Source organism: Rousettus aegyptiacus, unplaced genomic scaffold (genome assembly GCF_014176215.1).
Source record: "Rousettus aegyptiacus isolate mRouAeg1 unplaced genomic scaffold, mRouAeg1.p scaffold_m13_p_7, whole genome shotgun sequence".
In the NCBI taxonomy this organism is placed as follows: Eukaryota; Metazoa; Chordata; class Mammalia; order Chiroptera; family Pteropodidae; genus Rousettus; species Rousettus aegyptiacus.
In genome coordinates this window covers 3,767,663-3,782,349 of record NW_023416310.1, presented here as the reverse complement: position 1 = coordinate 3,782,349, position 14,687 = coordinate 3,767,663, and the positions used below count along the sequence as shown (strand labels likewise).

General features: G+C 59.1%; 1 protein-coding gene across 4 annotated transcripts; it reads right to left on the bottom strand.

Annotated features, from left to right (window-relative positions):
• Positions 1 to 573: 573 nt before the first annotated feature.
• LOC107507094 lies at positions 574 to 12,762 on the bottom strand. Of its 4 annotated transcripts, none has more exons than XR_004952111.1 (10): positions 10,280 to 12,762; positions 9,957 to 10,062; positions 9,374 to 9,488; positions 8,945 to 9,161; positions 7,973 to 8,160; positions 5,702 to 5,868; positions 5,164 to 5,597; positions 4,612 to 4,737; positions 4,349 to 4,427; positions 574 to 2,872 (listed from the first exon to the last, which is right to left on the bottom strand). XR_004952111.1 is itself a non-coding variant. In XM_036224822.1 (10 exons), the coding sequence occupies exons 4-9, from the start codon at positions 9,022 to 9,024 to the stop codon at positions 4,376 to 4,378; spliced, it is 1,008 nt and encodes a 335-aa protein (XP_036080715.1). In that variant the 5' UTR covers positions 9,025 to 9,161; positions 9,374 to 9,488; positions 9,957 to 10,062; positions 10,280 to 12,762; the 3' UTR covers positions 574 to 2,872; positions 4,349 to 4,375. The 4 variants fall into 4 exon arrangements, 3 of the variants coding, with proteins under 3 accessions (XP_036080715.1, XP_036080716.1, XP_036080714.1); XM_036224822.1 differs by having other exon boundaries at positions 4,651 to 4,737; XM_036224823.1 differs by having other exon boundaries at positions 574 to 4,427.
• Between the last annotated feature and the right edge of the window lie 1,925 nt (positions 12,763 to 14,687).

Here is a 14,687-nt window from a genome sequence, read left to right as displayed (position 1 = left end):
GACAGAGGAAGGGTGCCAGGGACGCTCGCGGGAACCCCAGAGGCCATGGAGGCTTCCCGCAGCGCGTGCTGCCGGAACTCTGGGAAGGCGGGCACTGAGGACCCGGCCTGGGACCCGGCATCCTGAAGGATGCTGGAGAAAAGCATTTCGAAGGTGAAGTGGGGACAAAAGCCAGATTACAGCTGGCTGCAGAGAAAAGGAAAGTGAGGAGTAGGGCAAGACCTAACGAATCCTACTCAGCTTTCCAGGCTCAGCTCAAAGGCCACCGCCTCCAGGAAGTCTTCCTATGGCCCTCTCCCTTTCACTTAAGGGAGCCACGTCACTTAAGGCTGTCCCCACACTGTGAGCCTGACACTCCCAGAAGGCAGAGACTGTGCCTTTGTCACCCCCGCACCCTGACATAGCAGGTCCTTCGGAATCCTTAGCTCCTCTCTCTTTTCAGACGGCAGAAGGAAATTCTGACTTTCTAGAACTCTGGCCTCCCAAGTAATGAATCACTCCTCCCCAGACAACTGTCATTTTCGTGTTGCTGTGAGATTATGAGTGTAATGACGAGACCTAATATTGCATTAATGTGGTTGCGAATTATTTGTATTGTCACAGTCATTAAGACAGCGATTGCAATTTCGTTGTAATTTAATCTAGCTCCTTGTGCGTTCTGTCAAAACTTCTGAAAACAATGTTACGCAGATCCAGAGCAGACTGAACACCGACTTCGTGGAATTTACAGAAGTCCGGCCTGAGCCACCGCGCTCCAGAGTAAGAGAACGCGAGGACGGCAGAGGCGGACGCGGAGGCTGTCGCCCCCGCCCCTCACACAGGGGGCTGGTTCTCCAGCCCCCGCAGCGCCCTCCAGCCCCCGAAGGCCTCAAGGACAAGAACTGGAGGGGGGGGGTCTCCTCTCGGCCACTCCGGGCAGAGGGCGGCGTGCTGCACGTAGCATGGCTGTGCTCAGAAGGTGCTGGAAGGGCAGCACAGGGATCAGGGAAGGACCGGCCGAGGCCCTGGCCGCACTCTTCCCGGCACACGCGGGGGACCACCTAGACGATGTGGGCGTCTCCCCGGCTCGCACCGTGACTCCAGCCCCGGCCCCGGCCGCAGAGGCTGGTGAAAAGCTGGCGAAAAGCCTGGGCGACCGGAAGTCATCTGAGCTTCAAGGTCTTTGCGCTTGAACTAAACATGACCTTTTGCTTTCTCAGTTCCTGGCGGCAGAAACTGCCTGGTTGTCCTCCGAGAGCCTCCTGGGGCGGCACGGCCCCCTCCGTGACCCAGCTCAGAAACCGCACTGCCATGCCCGAGCCAGCGCGCAGATCCGCGTGCAGGAAGACACGCCGGCCACACTCACGAGGCCGATGTGTGCGCCAGAGGCCACGTGCCTCGCTGACAATGAGCGACCGGGCTGACGAGGAGGACAGGACTGCCTTCCCGAGACGCAGCCTTCCCTTCTCCTCCGCACGGGCCTCTCTCTGGGCGGGGCTGGGGGCTCCAGGCGCAGTGCCCTCGCCTGGCCGGCCTGGCCTTCGTGTGGCCCTCCCGTCCTGCTCCCTGCAGTGGCCTGGGCTGTCCCGGATCCCACGCTGCGGAGGCTCAGGCCCCGCCTCCCATGCCCGGGCCAAGCCTGCTGCCGGGTCCCTGTGTGCCTCTCCTCCCCCGGGGCCGGCGACAGTGCTGACGGTGGGCGGAGCTCAGACAGACGGTGGGCGGAGCTCAGACAGACGGTGGGCGGAGCTCAGACAGACGGTGGGCGGAGCTCAGACGCGCTTCTCCCTCCCCTCGGCGTTTTGTTCGCCGCCTCGTTCCGGAGTCCAAAACGGTCTCGCGCAGCCAAAGCTCAACGAACAGTGAACCAGTGGGCGGCCGAGCAGGGCCTCGCTTTTGCACCTCTCTCTTCCCCAAGTGAGCACTTCCCGGGGAAGCCAACGGTCCCTGAGCGGGGTGCTGATGCCAGAGGGAACACGCCCCCCGGCTGCCCCACGGCGGACCCCGCCTCCGAGCCTGGAAGGTCTGATAGGCCTGGAAGCCATTCTCCCTGTAAGGAAACTGCACATCTCTGTTCCATTATAAATGGACTTAAAACTTAGCTGAAGTCTAGAAGGGCAGCTTGTGGGGCCTCCAGGGCTCTTCCCATAGACCCGGGCAGACTCCAGCTAGAACCAAACCCTTGGAGAGCAGTCGGGGGTGGGGGAGCTTTGGAGTTGGATGGTCTGTCCTGTGTGACTCCGGACAAAGTGAACAACCTCTCTGGGCTGCAGATGGCATAATTACATCTTCCTGGGGGAACACGGGGGGCTCACATCACCCTGGCTCAGCATTGCTCCCTCGGCTGGGGGTGGGACTCCACGCAGGAAATACTGCGTGATGAGGAGGACCACCAGGGGCTGGCCAGCGTCACCCAGGCCAGGCCCAAGGGCCCACGGCTCAGCGGCTACTGCTGGTCAACGAAATCAGAGGTGTTGGGGCAGAAAGGAAACATTCTGGCCCAAGAGAGAAGAGAGGAAGGAGTCAGAAAAAGTGGAAGAGAAGCCCAGAACCCAACTGCGGTGTGGGCCGCGGGGCCGGAGATGCTGCCCGCCCGCACGTTATGGGGAGGAAGCCGAGGTCTGGCCGTGGGTCCTGAGCTGGGGACGCAGCCAGCGCGGTCTGAGTCCAGCAGAGTCCTCTCCTCTCCTGCTGCCTCGTGGCTGACCAGCTGGCTGGATGGAGGAACTGGTACCTTCTGTCTGCAGGACAGAGCCGCACGGAGAAGAGACGCAGCTCGGGAAGTCTCACGGGGCCGGGCTGCCATTCAACACGTGACACCCGGATACACAAAACGCTTAGCTTGTTTGTTTCCCTGTGATTCATCTTCCCATTTTCACGAGACTCGTCCCCCCTGTTGGAGAATGGAAACTTGCCAATTAAAGAAAGCCCCGTAGAGTGCAGACTCGCGGCCCAAACACGGCCGAGGAGGTAGCAGGTCCCTTTCAGAAACCACCTCAAAAAGAGAGAGCCACATGCAAAAAATGAGCCACAACCCTCCCTCACTCCATCCACGACAACTGACAGAAGAGCGAGAACTACCAAGCTTCTAGAAGAAAACGCAGAAGAGATCCTCGTGATCTCAGAGCTGTGAAGGAATTCCTAGACAGGACACACACACACATTAAAAAAAAAACAATAAATTGAATTTCATCAGAATTAAAAACCTTTGGTTTTCAAGACACTGTGAAGAAAATGAAGAGGGAAGGAACCGAAGAATGTATTTCCAGAGCACGTGTCTAACGAAGGACTTGGATCTGGAATGTGTGAAGAATCCCTACACCGGAATCGCACAAAGGATCTGAACTGACGGTTGGTTGACCAAAGAAGAGCTACGTGTGGGAAATGAGCATGTGCGAGGATGCTCAAAGCCTCGGTCATTCGTGAAATGTCAACTAAAACCACGGGGGTACACGAGACCCCCCCTCTAAGAAAGACTGGCCGCCCCTGGAGGCGAAGAGTCCGGAACGCTCACGATGCTCCCCACGTGCTCCTGCGCACGCACGGCGGGCAGCCGCCTGGGGAAAACGTTCGGCAGTTTCTTGAAAAGCTAAACACACATGCCGACCACATCCCTGGCCACTCTGGTACTTCCCTGAGCGGAAGGAAAGCATACGCCCATAAGAGACTTCTGCGTGAATGGTCACGGCAGCTTTGCTTCTAATAGACCAAGCGGGGAAGCGATCGAAATGTCCAGCGACCGGGGGGTGGATAAATAACGGCGGGACGTCCGCACGGCGGAATACCACGCAGCAATGAACAGGAACGAACCCTGGTCACACGCAACTGGATGAATTTCGAAATGATTATGATTAGCGCAAGAAGCCAGACCGAAAAACAAATCATGCTCTAAGGTTCCGTTTATATAATTTTCCAGAACATGCGGACCAACCTGCAGTGTCGGAAAGCAGATCGGCGGCTGCCTGGGGGTGGGGTGACGGGGGAGAAGCGGCGAAGGGGCGTGTGGGCTCTGGCGACGGAGACAGTTTCGTGGCTGTCACACACACGCGTCAAAACGCATTGAACGGTACACACCAAATACGCACGGCCTACGAGATGCCGCTTACGCCTTAATAAAGCTGGGGGTGGGGAATACTCGCCCCAGCACGACAAGGAGAAAATCTCAACAAATTCCCAAAGCAGAAACGGTGAAAAACATTCTCTAATCACTATGCGATCGAACCAAAAATTGATGACAAAATGGAGAGAGAAAAGGCTACCATCCTGGGTGAGGAAAGTTCTTCTAACTCGGGAGTCCCAGAAGCGGCCAAAACCCAAACTGCAGACTTAAGAGAGGAGGCTCGTGAGAAGTGCGAAGGGAGGGGCTTACAGAGATGGCCAACGCAGCTAGTTCCGGTTAACCACATCCTACAGATCTCTGAATGGCCTTCTGGAAACTCCTGTCACACCTACAAGAGAAAGGGTCTGTAAATAGATAGGACTGGTGGTCCAGGAATTCCTTCCCCCTTGCGGCCCCCACCCGAAACTCTCTCTCCCATCCCGAGTCAGCAGGTGCCCCTAGACCCTCAGACAAAGGAATCTCGCCCCTCGCATGGACACTGCGGAGGTGTAATAAGCTGTGAGAACTCTAACCAAGGGGAGATCGTGCTTTTGTGCTGTTTAAAGCCTCACGTGCTCTGCAGGCAATAAATTCTCCTTCCTCTAACAAAGCTGTCTGAGCCTCCGAAATCCTCCGCCAGGGTCGCTTCCTGCAACAGGCTATGTGGAAAGTATAATGGTGAAAATAACGCATATCACCTCCCAGAGTTCAGCTAAGATAGTCCTCAGAGGAAAACCCATAGTCTTAAAGACTTATATTTAAATAAACAACCGAAGAAGATCAATTATGTGTCCCAAATATAAAGATACAAAAAAAGAACAAAAGCGACCCAGAAAAGTAGAAGGAAAGGGTACATATAAAAGTGAGAAGTAAGGGACGAGGACTTGGTGGCCCAGGCGCTCTGGCCTGCTGCCCCGCAGGCCTCCCTTCCCCCAGGTCAGAGCGGGTGCAGGCCCCAGCGGGGCTGAGCCCACCTTCTGGGCTCACCAGGCACCCCTCAGGGCAACTCCCCCTCTACGCCACCTGAGCTCTCAGCCCTCCCCGCCTGACCCACCCAGAGGAGGTGGGGAGAGATGAGCCCACACCTGGGGGCAGAGACGGTGGTGGGGAGGGGGGGCTGGAGCTCGCAGGGTTTCCAGGCCACCAGAGGGCCCTTGTCACATGCTGGCTGAATGAATGGACCATCTGGGGGAGATTGGGGAAGTGAGGGGGCAGACTCGGGGACCACGCGCACCCCTCCCTCACCTGCTACCCCAGCATCCCAGCCCTCACTGCACGTGAGATTTCCCCGGAGCTCTGAGTGGGCCGGGCGAGCCCCTCCCCCACCCAGTGTTCGGCCACGAACCAGGACACAGAGTGGGAAGGTGGGCATGGGAGCCAGTCTGGACTTGAAACCCCAGCTCTGCCTCTCACCAGCTGTGTGACCCCTCTGAGCCTCGGTGCCCTCAAATACAGGAAGTGTCCTTCCAAGAAGATGGGTGGGGATCCCCGATAACAGATGCAGCTCAGTGCGGGCCACCTGGGGGTGTGGCAAGGAGGGACTGTTGTTAGTTACCATCCCTCACCTCCCCGAGCCCCGTGCCTCCCTCTGACTCCCACAAGAGCACTGGGCACCAGGGCCACCTGCCACCCCTGGGGATCCGGTCGCGAGCCCAAGGGAGAGGCCGCAGCACCAGAGTCAGAGCCAGGGAGGCCGGCCGTGGAGACAGGGCCGCCTCGGGTCCAGTTCCAGCGTGCGTGAGGCTTTTCTAATTCCAACGCAGAATGCCTGCCTCTCGGCTCAGTGGGCTCTGTCCCAAAGATGAGATTTCTATTTTGATTCCATGCGACATTTAATGAAGTAACTTCCCGTCCCCACGCAGCAGCGGCCTGAGTTACGAAACCACGGGCTCTGGCTCCCCCACCCCCAGCACAACTGCCGACGATGACAGTCCCTCCCGGTGCTCCGGGAGCTGCCCCGAGTCTCTGAGGAAAACATGCCGAGTCTGAAGAGTCGGGGGGACATGCACAGCCCTGGGAGCCGAGGCCCGCTGCGACGGCGCCTTCGCTCCGGCTGCTGCGGGGCCCGGCGCCCCGCGCCCTGGGCGGTGACGGCAGCCTCTGCCCCGTCTCCCCGTCTCCCGTCCAGCGCTGATCTCACCGCAGATCAGAAACGTTCAGGGCGACTGCAAGCCGACGGAGAAGGCTGTGAACAGCATTTCCAGAACCATGAAGGAAACGGAAGGGACAAGAAAGCGGACTGGCGTGGCCACGGTGACGGCTGCGTATGGCACTTCAGCCGTGAGGGGGACCTCGAGGTCTCTGCAAGACGAGCAACGGGCTGGCAGAACGCGGCTCCGTCCACTGCCCCGGGCCCTCCGGACGCGCACATCTGACCACGTCGCCCTCAGCTCAGGCTCGGTGAGGGTCTGGGGGCGGAGTCCGGATCCCGCAGCCTGGCACCGACTCTCCTCGCGACCTGGTCCCTGTCCACCCTCGTCCCCCGCCAGAGGGCAGCGCGGAGCAGGCCCAGCGAGTCCCCGTGCGCTCTGTCTACCGAGAGCAAGACGAAGCGAGCAGTGTGCGAGGTCGCTGGGGCCACCGCCTACGGGGCCCGCTCCGCCCGCCGACCTCTGAGCTAAGACGACTTCCCGGGTTCTGAGGCAGCAAAGACGCGGCTATTTCTGGAAGCCTGCGCTCAGAGGGAAGCAGAAGCCCTACAATTTCTCAACGACTTGGCTATTAAAAATAGGAATCCCACCTACACACCAGAACAGCTTGTTAGGCTCACCAAGGGCCAGAACCATTAGGTCCCTCGCATGTTTGGGGACGAGGAAGCCGCTGGGCTCGAGAGCAGAAAGCGTGAGAAGGTGGCCGCGGGCCCTGGCTGGAGCCACAGCCCCAAGCCCCCAGAAGTCTCTAGAACCAGGGGAACGCCAAACGGTGCTCTGCCCACGGCTTCGTAAGCTCACTTCCTGCCATATTAGAACATCTGGACAAGCGCAGGTTCCAAAGAAAACGGGAAAAAAAATAAATCGTGCATTATTAGCAAGCGGCTGTGAGCCTTCGTCCCCGACCTTGGCGGACGGCAAGGAGATGCCATGGGAGCTGGCTGCTCTCTGTCCTCTCCGAGTCTTTGGGAGGGAGCCTGGCCCAGAGCTTGGGGACGCTTGGGGACGCTTGGGATCGCTTGTGGAAGGAGGAGCCGGCGTGCCTGATTCCGCCTCCCGTACGGGTCGCGGCCCCCAGGGGCCTGCCGCTCGCGGTTAGGGGTCGGTCTGCAGGCACCGGGAGTGAGCAGCGGGGTCTGGAGGGACATAACGTTCAGTCCGGCACCTGCGGCCACTCGCAGCCACTCGCAGGACGGGACGGGGAGAGGAGCGGCGGGGAAGCGAGCCCCGTTTACCCAGCACCCCTCAGCGGCCGGGGCCCACCTGCTCATTCGTGCACTCACTAAACGTTTATCGAGAGAACCCGGAGTGCCACGCCTGTGCCCGATGCTGGCCGAAGACACGTGGGGACAGCGGACCCCATCCCTGACCTCGGGGGCTCACAGCGGGGGCGGGGGGAGTTTGTCAGAAAAGTGACAGCAAGTACGATTCTGTACGATGATCCCTTGGAGCAGGCACTGCCGGGGGCCGTGGGAGCAAAAGGGACCCCTAATCCAGCCTCTGTGGGTCTGGGGAGGCGCCTAGGAAACGTGACCCCGGGGCTGAGACCTGAAAGAGCAGACGAGACACAGGTGGTAACCCAGGTGAGACGACCAGGGTCTCCACCAGGATGGGGCTGCCTCGAAGTCCCGCCTGGGAGCCATCAGCTAGACGGACTGGGCTGAGGAAAAGGAAGGGAAAGGGTCGCCCCCTCCTGGCCACATGTGGAATAGCAAGTCCCCCGCCCCACTCCGGGATTTCTGACCTGGCACCAAGAGTTGGGGACGCCATTCACTGAGCAGGGAAAGAGCAAGTGACAAGCCTATTTGGGGTGCATCATGAGACACCCAAGTGGAGATGTCCCGTTGAACGTTAAGTCTGGAACTCCAAACCCGCGTTGAGGAGAGAGTTGTGATTCCACAGACAGGTGTGAACAGGCTCCAGGAAAAAACCCTGCAGGAGAGAGAGGAGGGTGGGTGTGCCAAGGGGATGGCAGAGGACAAAGGGGCTGAGAAGGAGCCGTCGGACCGGAGGAGTGAAGCGGGGCCCGTGCGGGTCGCGGAAACGAGTGGGCTCAGCGAGAGCCGAAGCGGGGTCGCTGGCCACGAGGGGTCAGCGCAGAGGGCATGGAGGTTCCCAGGGCCTTGGAACTGGCTGCCCGGCTCACATACCACTTCCCCTCCTTCCTGGCCGTGTGGCCTCGGGCCAGTCACTCACCGGCTCTGTGGCTCCAGCCCCTTCCCCGGAAAGGACTATCTATCCTGACGCAGCTGACAGGTGGTGAAGCCTGACCCCACCCCGGGCTTCTCCCTCCATCGACTCCCCCACCCGCCCTCTCCAGGACCAAGCGGCTTCCCAGGAAAATGGACTCTCAGACCCAGACCGACAGAGGTCCGTGGCGTGGGGGTAGGGGGTAGTTACTGCCGAGGCTCCCTGGGGCCACTCGCGGAAGGGAGACCTGAGTGGGCCACCCAGCTGGGAAGCGCTGGAGCGGAGACTGAGACCCCACGCCCGCCCCTGCGCTCCTGGCTCAGGCGTGGGGCGGGCCTGAGAACTGGCATTTCTAGCAAATACACAGGTGATACCCTTTGGGGGATCCATTCAGCTGCTGCCAAGTCCCACACCCGAGGGGACTTCGGAGCCCCCCGCCAGCAGCAGAGAGCCCCTCCCTGGCCCTCTCTGGACCCCTGGGGAGCAAGGGTGCTGCTGGAGACCACGCGGTCTGCCCCCCGCTCACCACGCGGTCTGCCCCCTGCTTCCTCCTCCAGCTCCCCGGTGCTCAGCCCTGCTTGACAGCCCTGTGACAGCATGGCCCATCCCGGCGTCTGGTCTCCGCCTGCACTTCCTCCAGCGTGGTCACCACCCGGCTCGCTGCACATCGCTCAGGAGGCTGATGTTGTGTGTGTGTCGCGGCCTGCAGAGGGCCTGCTCTATGCTTCTCATCACCCCAGCACCTGAGCAGGGAGGAAGCAGAGAGGGGCTCTTGGTAAATGCACGTGACTCGGCGTGGGACTCACCCCACCTCCTGCCCGCTGTGTCTCGCCCCTGCGCTCACTACCTCTGGTCCTAAAACAGCGCCCCCACCCCTTCTTTCTCGGACAAGAACAGACACAGTTCTTGCCCCGCCTCCCCCCTCCCTGGCACCAATCGCCCTCCTTCCTGTGACCTGGGAACAGGTGACCCTTTACTGCACGGTCTCTCAGCATCAGGCTCCCTCCATCCAGGCAGGCAGAAGTCTTTCCCCGCTGTCCGCCACGCGCCAGGGCCTCTGTTGGCCACGACTAGGGATGAGAAAGGAGGAGGAGATGGGTCCTGCCCACAAGCGCTGACATTCTCCCCTGAGAGGCCACAGTCACACAAAGGACCTCATCCTAGCACGGCGCAAGGTGAGAGTCACTGAGTGTGGCTCGGCGGCACTAACTCTCTGAAGTTCCAAGGAGGACGCGTTGGGAGTAAGGGACTGAGGGCCCGACACCCCAAATGAAGTCTGGCTCTGCCACCTGCAGACGTGACCCCACGGAGCCCCTGGCAGAGCCTGTACACAGGGAAGGGACTCGGCGGCATCCATTAGGCGCCAAGGCCCAAGAGTCTCTGACCTACACAGGGCTTGGGCACTGTCCCAAGCCAAGCGTCTCCGCCGGAAGTGACTGGTTCCCTTCAGGGAGATGCTGAGCCTTGCAGGCAACCCCCAGAGGCAACTGCAGGGGAGAGGGAGCCCCCAATCCCCGCTCCCCGCCCAAACTCCGGACCTGCCGGCCTCCAGGTGCGGGGACCGCATTCTCTGCCTCCAACGCCTCTGGGGGCCACCTGCCCGCACAGGTGCTGCCCTTAGCTGCTGCAACTGCTCTCCGGCGTCTGTGACAGGGACCCCAAACACGGAACGACAGAACGGAAAGAAAACCTGCTCAGCCCACCACCCTGAGACGTGGGCCTCGTCTCCCTCGACACCGTCCGTCCGTGCTCAGCCCGCCACCCTGAGACGCGGGCCTCGTCTCCCTCGACACCGTCTGTCCGTGCTCAGCCCGCCACCCTGAGACGCGGCCTCGTCTCCCGCGACGCCGCCCGTGTGCACCTGCTGCCACATCTGCCATTCCACTGTCCCGCTGCAACGTGACCTTCCTGCGGATCGCTGGCGATGACCGGTGAGTAGTCCAGGTGGGGAGCCCCACACCATCTACTCGGCCACTTCCCTTCTGCGTGACATGTACTACCTCCGGCTCCAGCCCGAACTGGAGGTGGACGGCTGAGCCCCTGCTTCAGACCCCAAAACGGATGGGATGAGTCGGCCATTCGACGAGCACTCACCGAGAACCTGCCACCTGCAGAGGCCACAGAGAAAGCTGGTCACAGGTCCAACCGCGAGCCCCACTGACAGCCAGCGACCTCCCACACCACCCTGTTCCTCGCCCTCTGGCTCCCGGACTCTCTGTGGCTCCCCGTGACCACCAGATCAAGAAGAACCTCCGTCCCGCGGTACTGCAGGCCCTGCCCACCTGGTCACAGCTTCTCTCCCACCGGCGACAGGTGCACGAAGCTGCCATCACCCACCCCAGCCCCAGACACAGGGTGCCCACTCCTGCCTCAGGGCTTTGCAAACCCACGTCGCCCCTTCTTCCCCCATATCTGGCCAACCCTGACTCACGTTCCAAGGGGCCGACCGGCATCCCTGGTCTGAGAAACCCTTGCTGACTCCCCAGGGCCTGGCAGCCCCCTCAGTGGCCCTCACGGTGCCAGGCTGGCCTCTGTCTCAGCACGGAGCACCCCGCATCCGTGGTGTGCTGGTAAATGTTTAATAACCAGCTCTCCGAGGGGGGACCCTGAATTGTAGCATTTACCCATCTCCATGGATAAACACTCCCACCAAAGTTGATTCTGAGCTACCAATGCGACATCACGGAATTGGAGAGAGATTCTCAATAATACACGTTATACAGTTATTTCCACCGCAGAGACAGAACAGGTGTAAACAGCTTCAGGAGCACAGGTAATAGTAACATGTAGTGAAGAAGATTTTTTGAGTATTTATTATATTTGTCTTTAACGTTACCTTATTTAACTGTAAGCTTATGTGATTTAATTTTTGAGAATGGCTATATTTACCAACCAGCTCAGCGAGATGGATTAAATTGAATCCTCCCAAAATGCGTATGCTGCAGTCCCAAGCCCCAATACCTCAGAATGTGACTGATTTTGGAAAGAGGGTCTTTAAAGAGATGATGAGAGTTAACTATGGGCGAGCCTTAATCCGGTCTGGCCGGTCTGGCCGGTGTCCTTACGTGAGATTAGGACACAGACTGGAACACAGGCACGCAGAGAGACGAGCGGCGAGGACACAGAAGACAGCCATCCGGACGCCAAGGAAGGCGGCCTCGGGGGAAACCAGCCCTGCCAGCGCCTCGGCCTTGGACGTCCAGCCTCCAGAGCTTGAGACAACAGATTCCTGCGGTTTAAGCTCCACGGCCTGGGGTAGTTCGCCATGGCGGCCCTAGCCAGCGAACGCAGTCGCCGAGCGGGCACTGCCGGCCCCGGTCCGCCGTGTGGGGCCCCCTACTACTTTCCCACGTCCTGACTGGACCGTGGACTCTTCGAGGCCGGGTCGTGCTTCACTTTCAGGCCCTCGAACGCCGTTCGGAAGGGTCCAGGCAGAAACGATCGCAGCTACAGGCAGAACGTGGCCTCTGTGCCACAATTCACCTCTGCCGAGGCCACGGCGAAGCGACCGCGGACGACACAGAAAAGCCACGTGCCCGTGACACTACCTACAGGCACTAGGAAGGCAAGACAGGACTGGCCCAAAACGAGTCGCGGTGCTCCCGCTGAGACTTAACCCCTAGCTGATTTCCAGGTTCAGCCTCTTCCTAGGGAGGGATTTTGAATCAACCAGGGTGGAATTTGCTGGTGAGCACAGGCGACTAAGCCCCTGATAGGACCCTCTGCCTGCCCCTGAGGGCAGGTGTCCATTCCAGAAATAATCCGCTCTTTTAACTTCCTTGTCCCACCCTCTTTCTGCCTGTACAGCTCCCAGGAGATTCTCCTTTCTAGATGGGATAATGCCCTGATAGTGAATGAATAAGCCAGTTAGGTCTTCAAACCCACCAAGATATGGGTTTCATGTAATGTTCACATGTCACGAAATATTATGATTCTTCTGCTACATTTTAAAACATTCTTAGCTTGGAGTCTGTAGAACTGGCTGTGGGCCGGACCTGACCCCAGGCCGTCCTTCTGCCCCGCCCCCAGCTCGGAGGCCCAGCCGGGTTAATGTTTGACGGATCAGGAGTGAAGGAATGCCGGTCCGCTGGTCTACCAGCCACCTCACAGGCTGTCGGTAGGCAAAGTCGCCCTCTAAGCAATGTCTCGAATCCTTTTTAATGCAAAATGTTTTTCTAATATGCCAAGGGAAGAAAAAGCTTTCTGAAACATTAATCAAACCTCTCTCTGCGAGGCAAAACCAAGGCGAAAGCGTCCCCTTTGCTGCCTCTGACATTCTACATAATATTTTAGAAACAAAATCCAGTGCCTTTTCCATTAGTAACTTCTATTTATTGTCTCAAAACAGTGCCAAACCAAATCTATGGAGACAGCCGCTCAGTGGTTGGCGGGGGCCGGGGGCGGAGGCGGGGGAGGGGTGAGAGGGGGGGAGGCTCGTGGGAGCGGGTCTCTGTGGAGTGAGGATGCTCTGAGCTGACTGTGGTGACGGTCACTACGCAACCCCGAGAATATACCAAAAACCATTGAATTGCACATTTTAAATGGGTGAATGAAATGGCATGTAAATTATCTCAACAAAGCTGCTTAAAAAACATGCCAGCACTAGTCACCCAGTTCTCCCGCTGATAGTTCCTAGAGCCAGCCTCTGCTGCCCCTGCCCCAGCCCTGACGGGAGCCCAGGGGCTTTCTGGGGTGAGGAGATGCAGCTCAGCCACCTGGAGGCATCAGCCCTGAGGGCGAGTCCCGGTTCAGCTGGGTCCTCAGTGAGCAAGCGGGAGGGGCCTGCCGGAGGGTCTGGGAGGCAGCTGTTGCTCCAGGCACTTTCTAGAAACAGCTGGAACCCTCCCTATTCCACCGCCAAGGCCAGTGACTGCTCCCCACCCAGCCTGTTCCTGAACCTTGGACCCCAGCTCTCTCCTCAGCCTTCCTAGGAGTGTGGCCTGTCACAGGCCTGCAACCTTCCTTGGGAGTCTTGGGCAGAAGCGAAGGGGGAGTGTGTCCCCAGACCTGAAGCCTGAGGACAGACAATAGGAGAGGCCGCTGCCCGGCGAGGCCACATGGCCACAGCAGAGCACAGCCTCCCCACCAGGCCTGGGGTCCCTGTTCTCACATCAGGCCAGGGATGTGCGACGGGGACAAGACTGTGGCCGTGGGGCCGGCACACCTGAATCCTAGTCCCGCTTTTCTGCCAGGTCCTCGGCAAGGGAGTGACCTCCCGGAGGCTCTCGGCCACACCTGTACAATGGGGCTAATTATCTGCCTGTTTCAGGGTGACTGAGGCCCAGATAAACTCCCAGCTGTGGGCTCCTTTCCGGTTTAACTCTTCGTGATGTGTGGTTAAGAACTTCAGCCTGATACTATTAGGAATTTATTGGCTTATTTAAGTGAAGTCTGGAGTGTGGACTTCAGGCACGGCTGGATCCAGAAAACAAAGTCGTGAGGACCCCATTTCTTTGTAGATCAGCTCTCCTTTCCTTGTGTATGGACCCCTTTCCAGACAGGCCTGCCTTAGTGGCTGCTGCAGCTCCAGATGCCCTGTTCCCCCAAACACCAAGCCCAGGGGATAGAACAGGCCTCCCCCACCCTCAAACTCAACACAAGTCCTAAGCCTGGTCCTAGCAGGCAGGATCCGGGTCCTTGTTCCACAGTCTGGAATCTCAGTGACTATGACCAGGGAACTTCTGAGAGTGGGCAACAGGGGTCAGTCAGTGGCCTCTGGAGACGGAGCACACCTTTCTAAAGCCCTGCCCACTCCTGAGCGGATCCCGTCTTGTCAAGGATGGAGGGACAGCAGCCCCTCTCCCTTCTGTCTGATCAGAAGGGAACAGAGTGAAAGAGGTTTCCCCATTCCACAGGGAGCCTGTGGTGGATCCTTTAAACTCTCAGGTCAGGTAGGCTATGGCCAGCCAGCAAGGCTTACCCACCCCAAACTAGGAGGGCCCTGATGTCCCCACATCAGCCTGTGGCTAGTCTCTCCCATCTGGTACTTTTCACCTGCTACCATCCGGGCCTGCCTCCTCACCTTGTCTGACCCCAGGCTGCTGTGGACAGATCACACCTGCCCGGACTACGCTGGACCCCAGCCCCTCGGCCTGGTCGTCCTGCCCAGATAATGGGGCAGGGCGGGGGTTAGATGGGCATCTTCTCACATCTGGCTTCCTTGGTCTTTCCAAGGTCATCAATGTTGGGAAATTGTATCACCTCATTGTACAACTTCCCTTAGAAATAACTTTAAAGCTAGTTTTAATCCCAGTGGCTGCTGTAGCTGT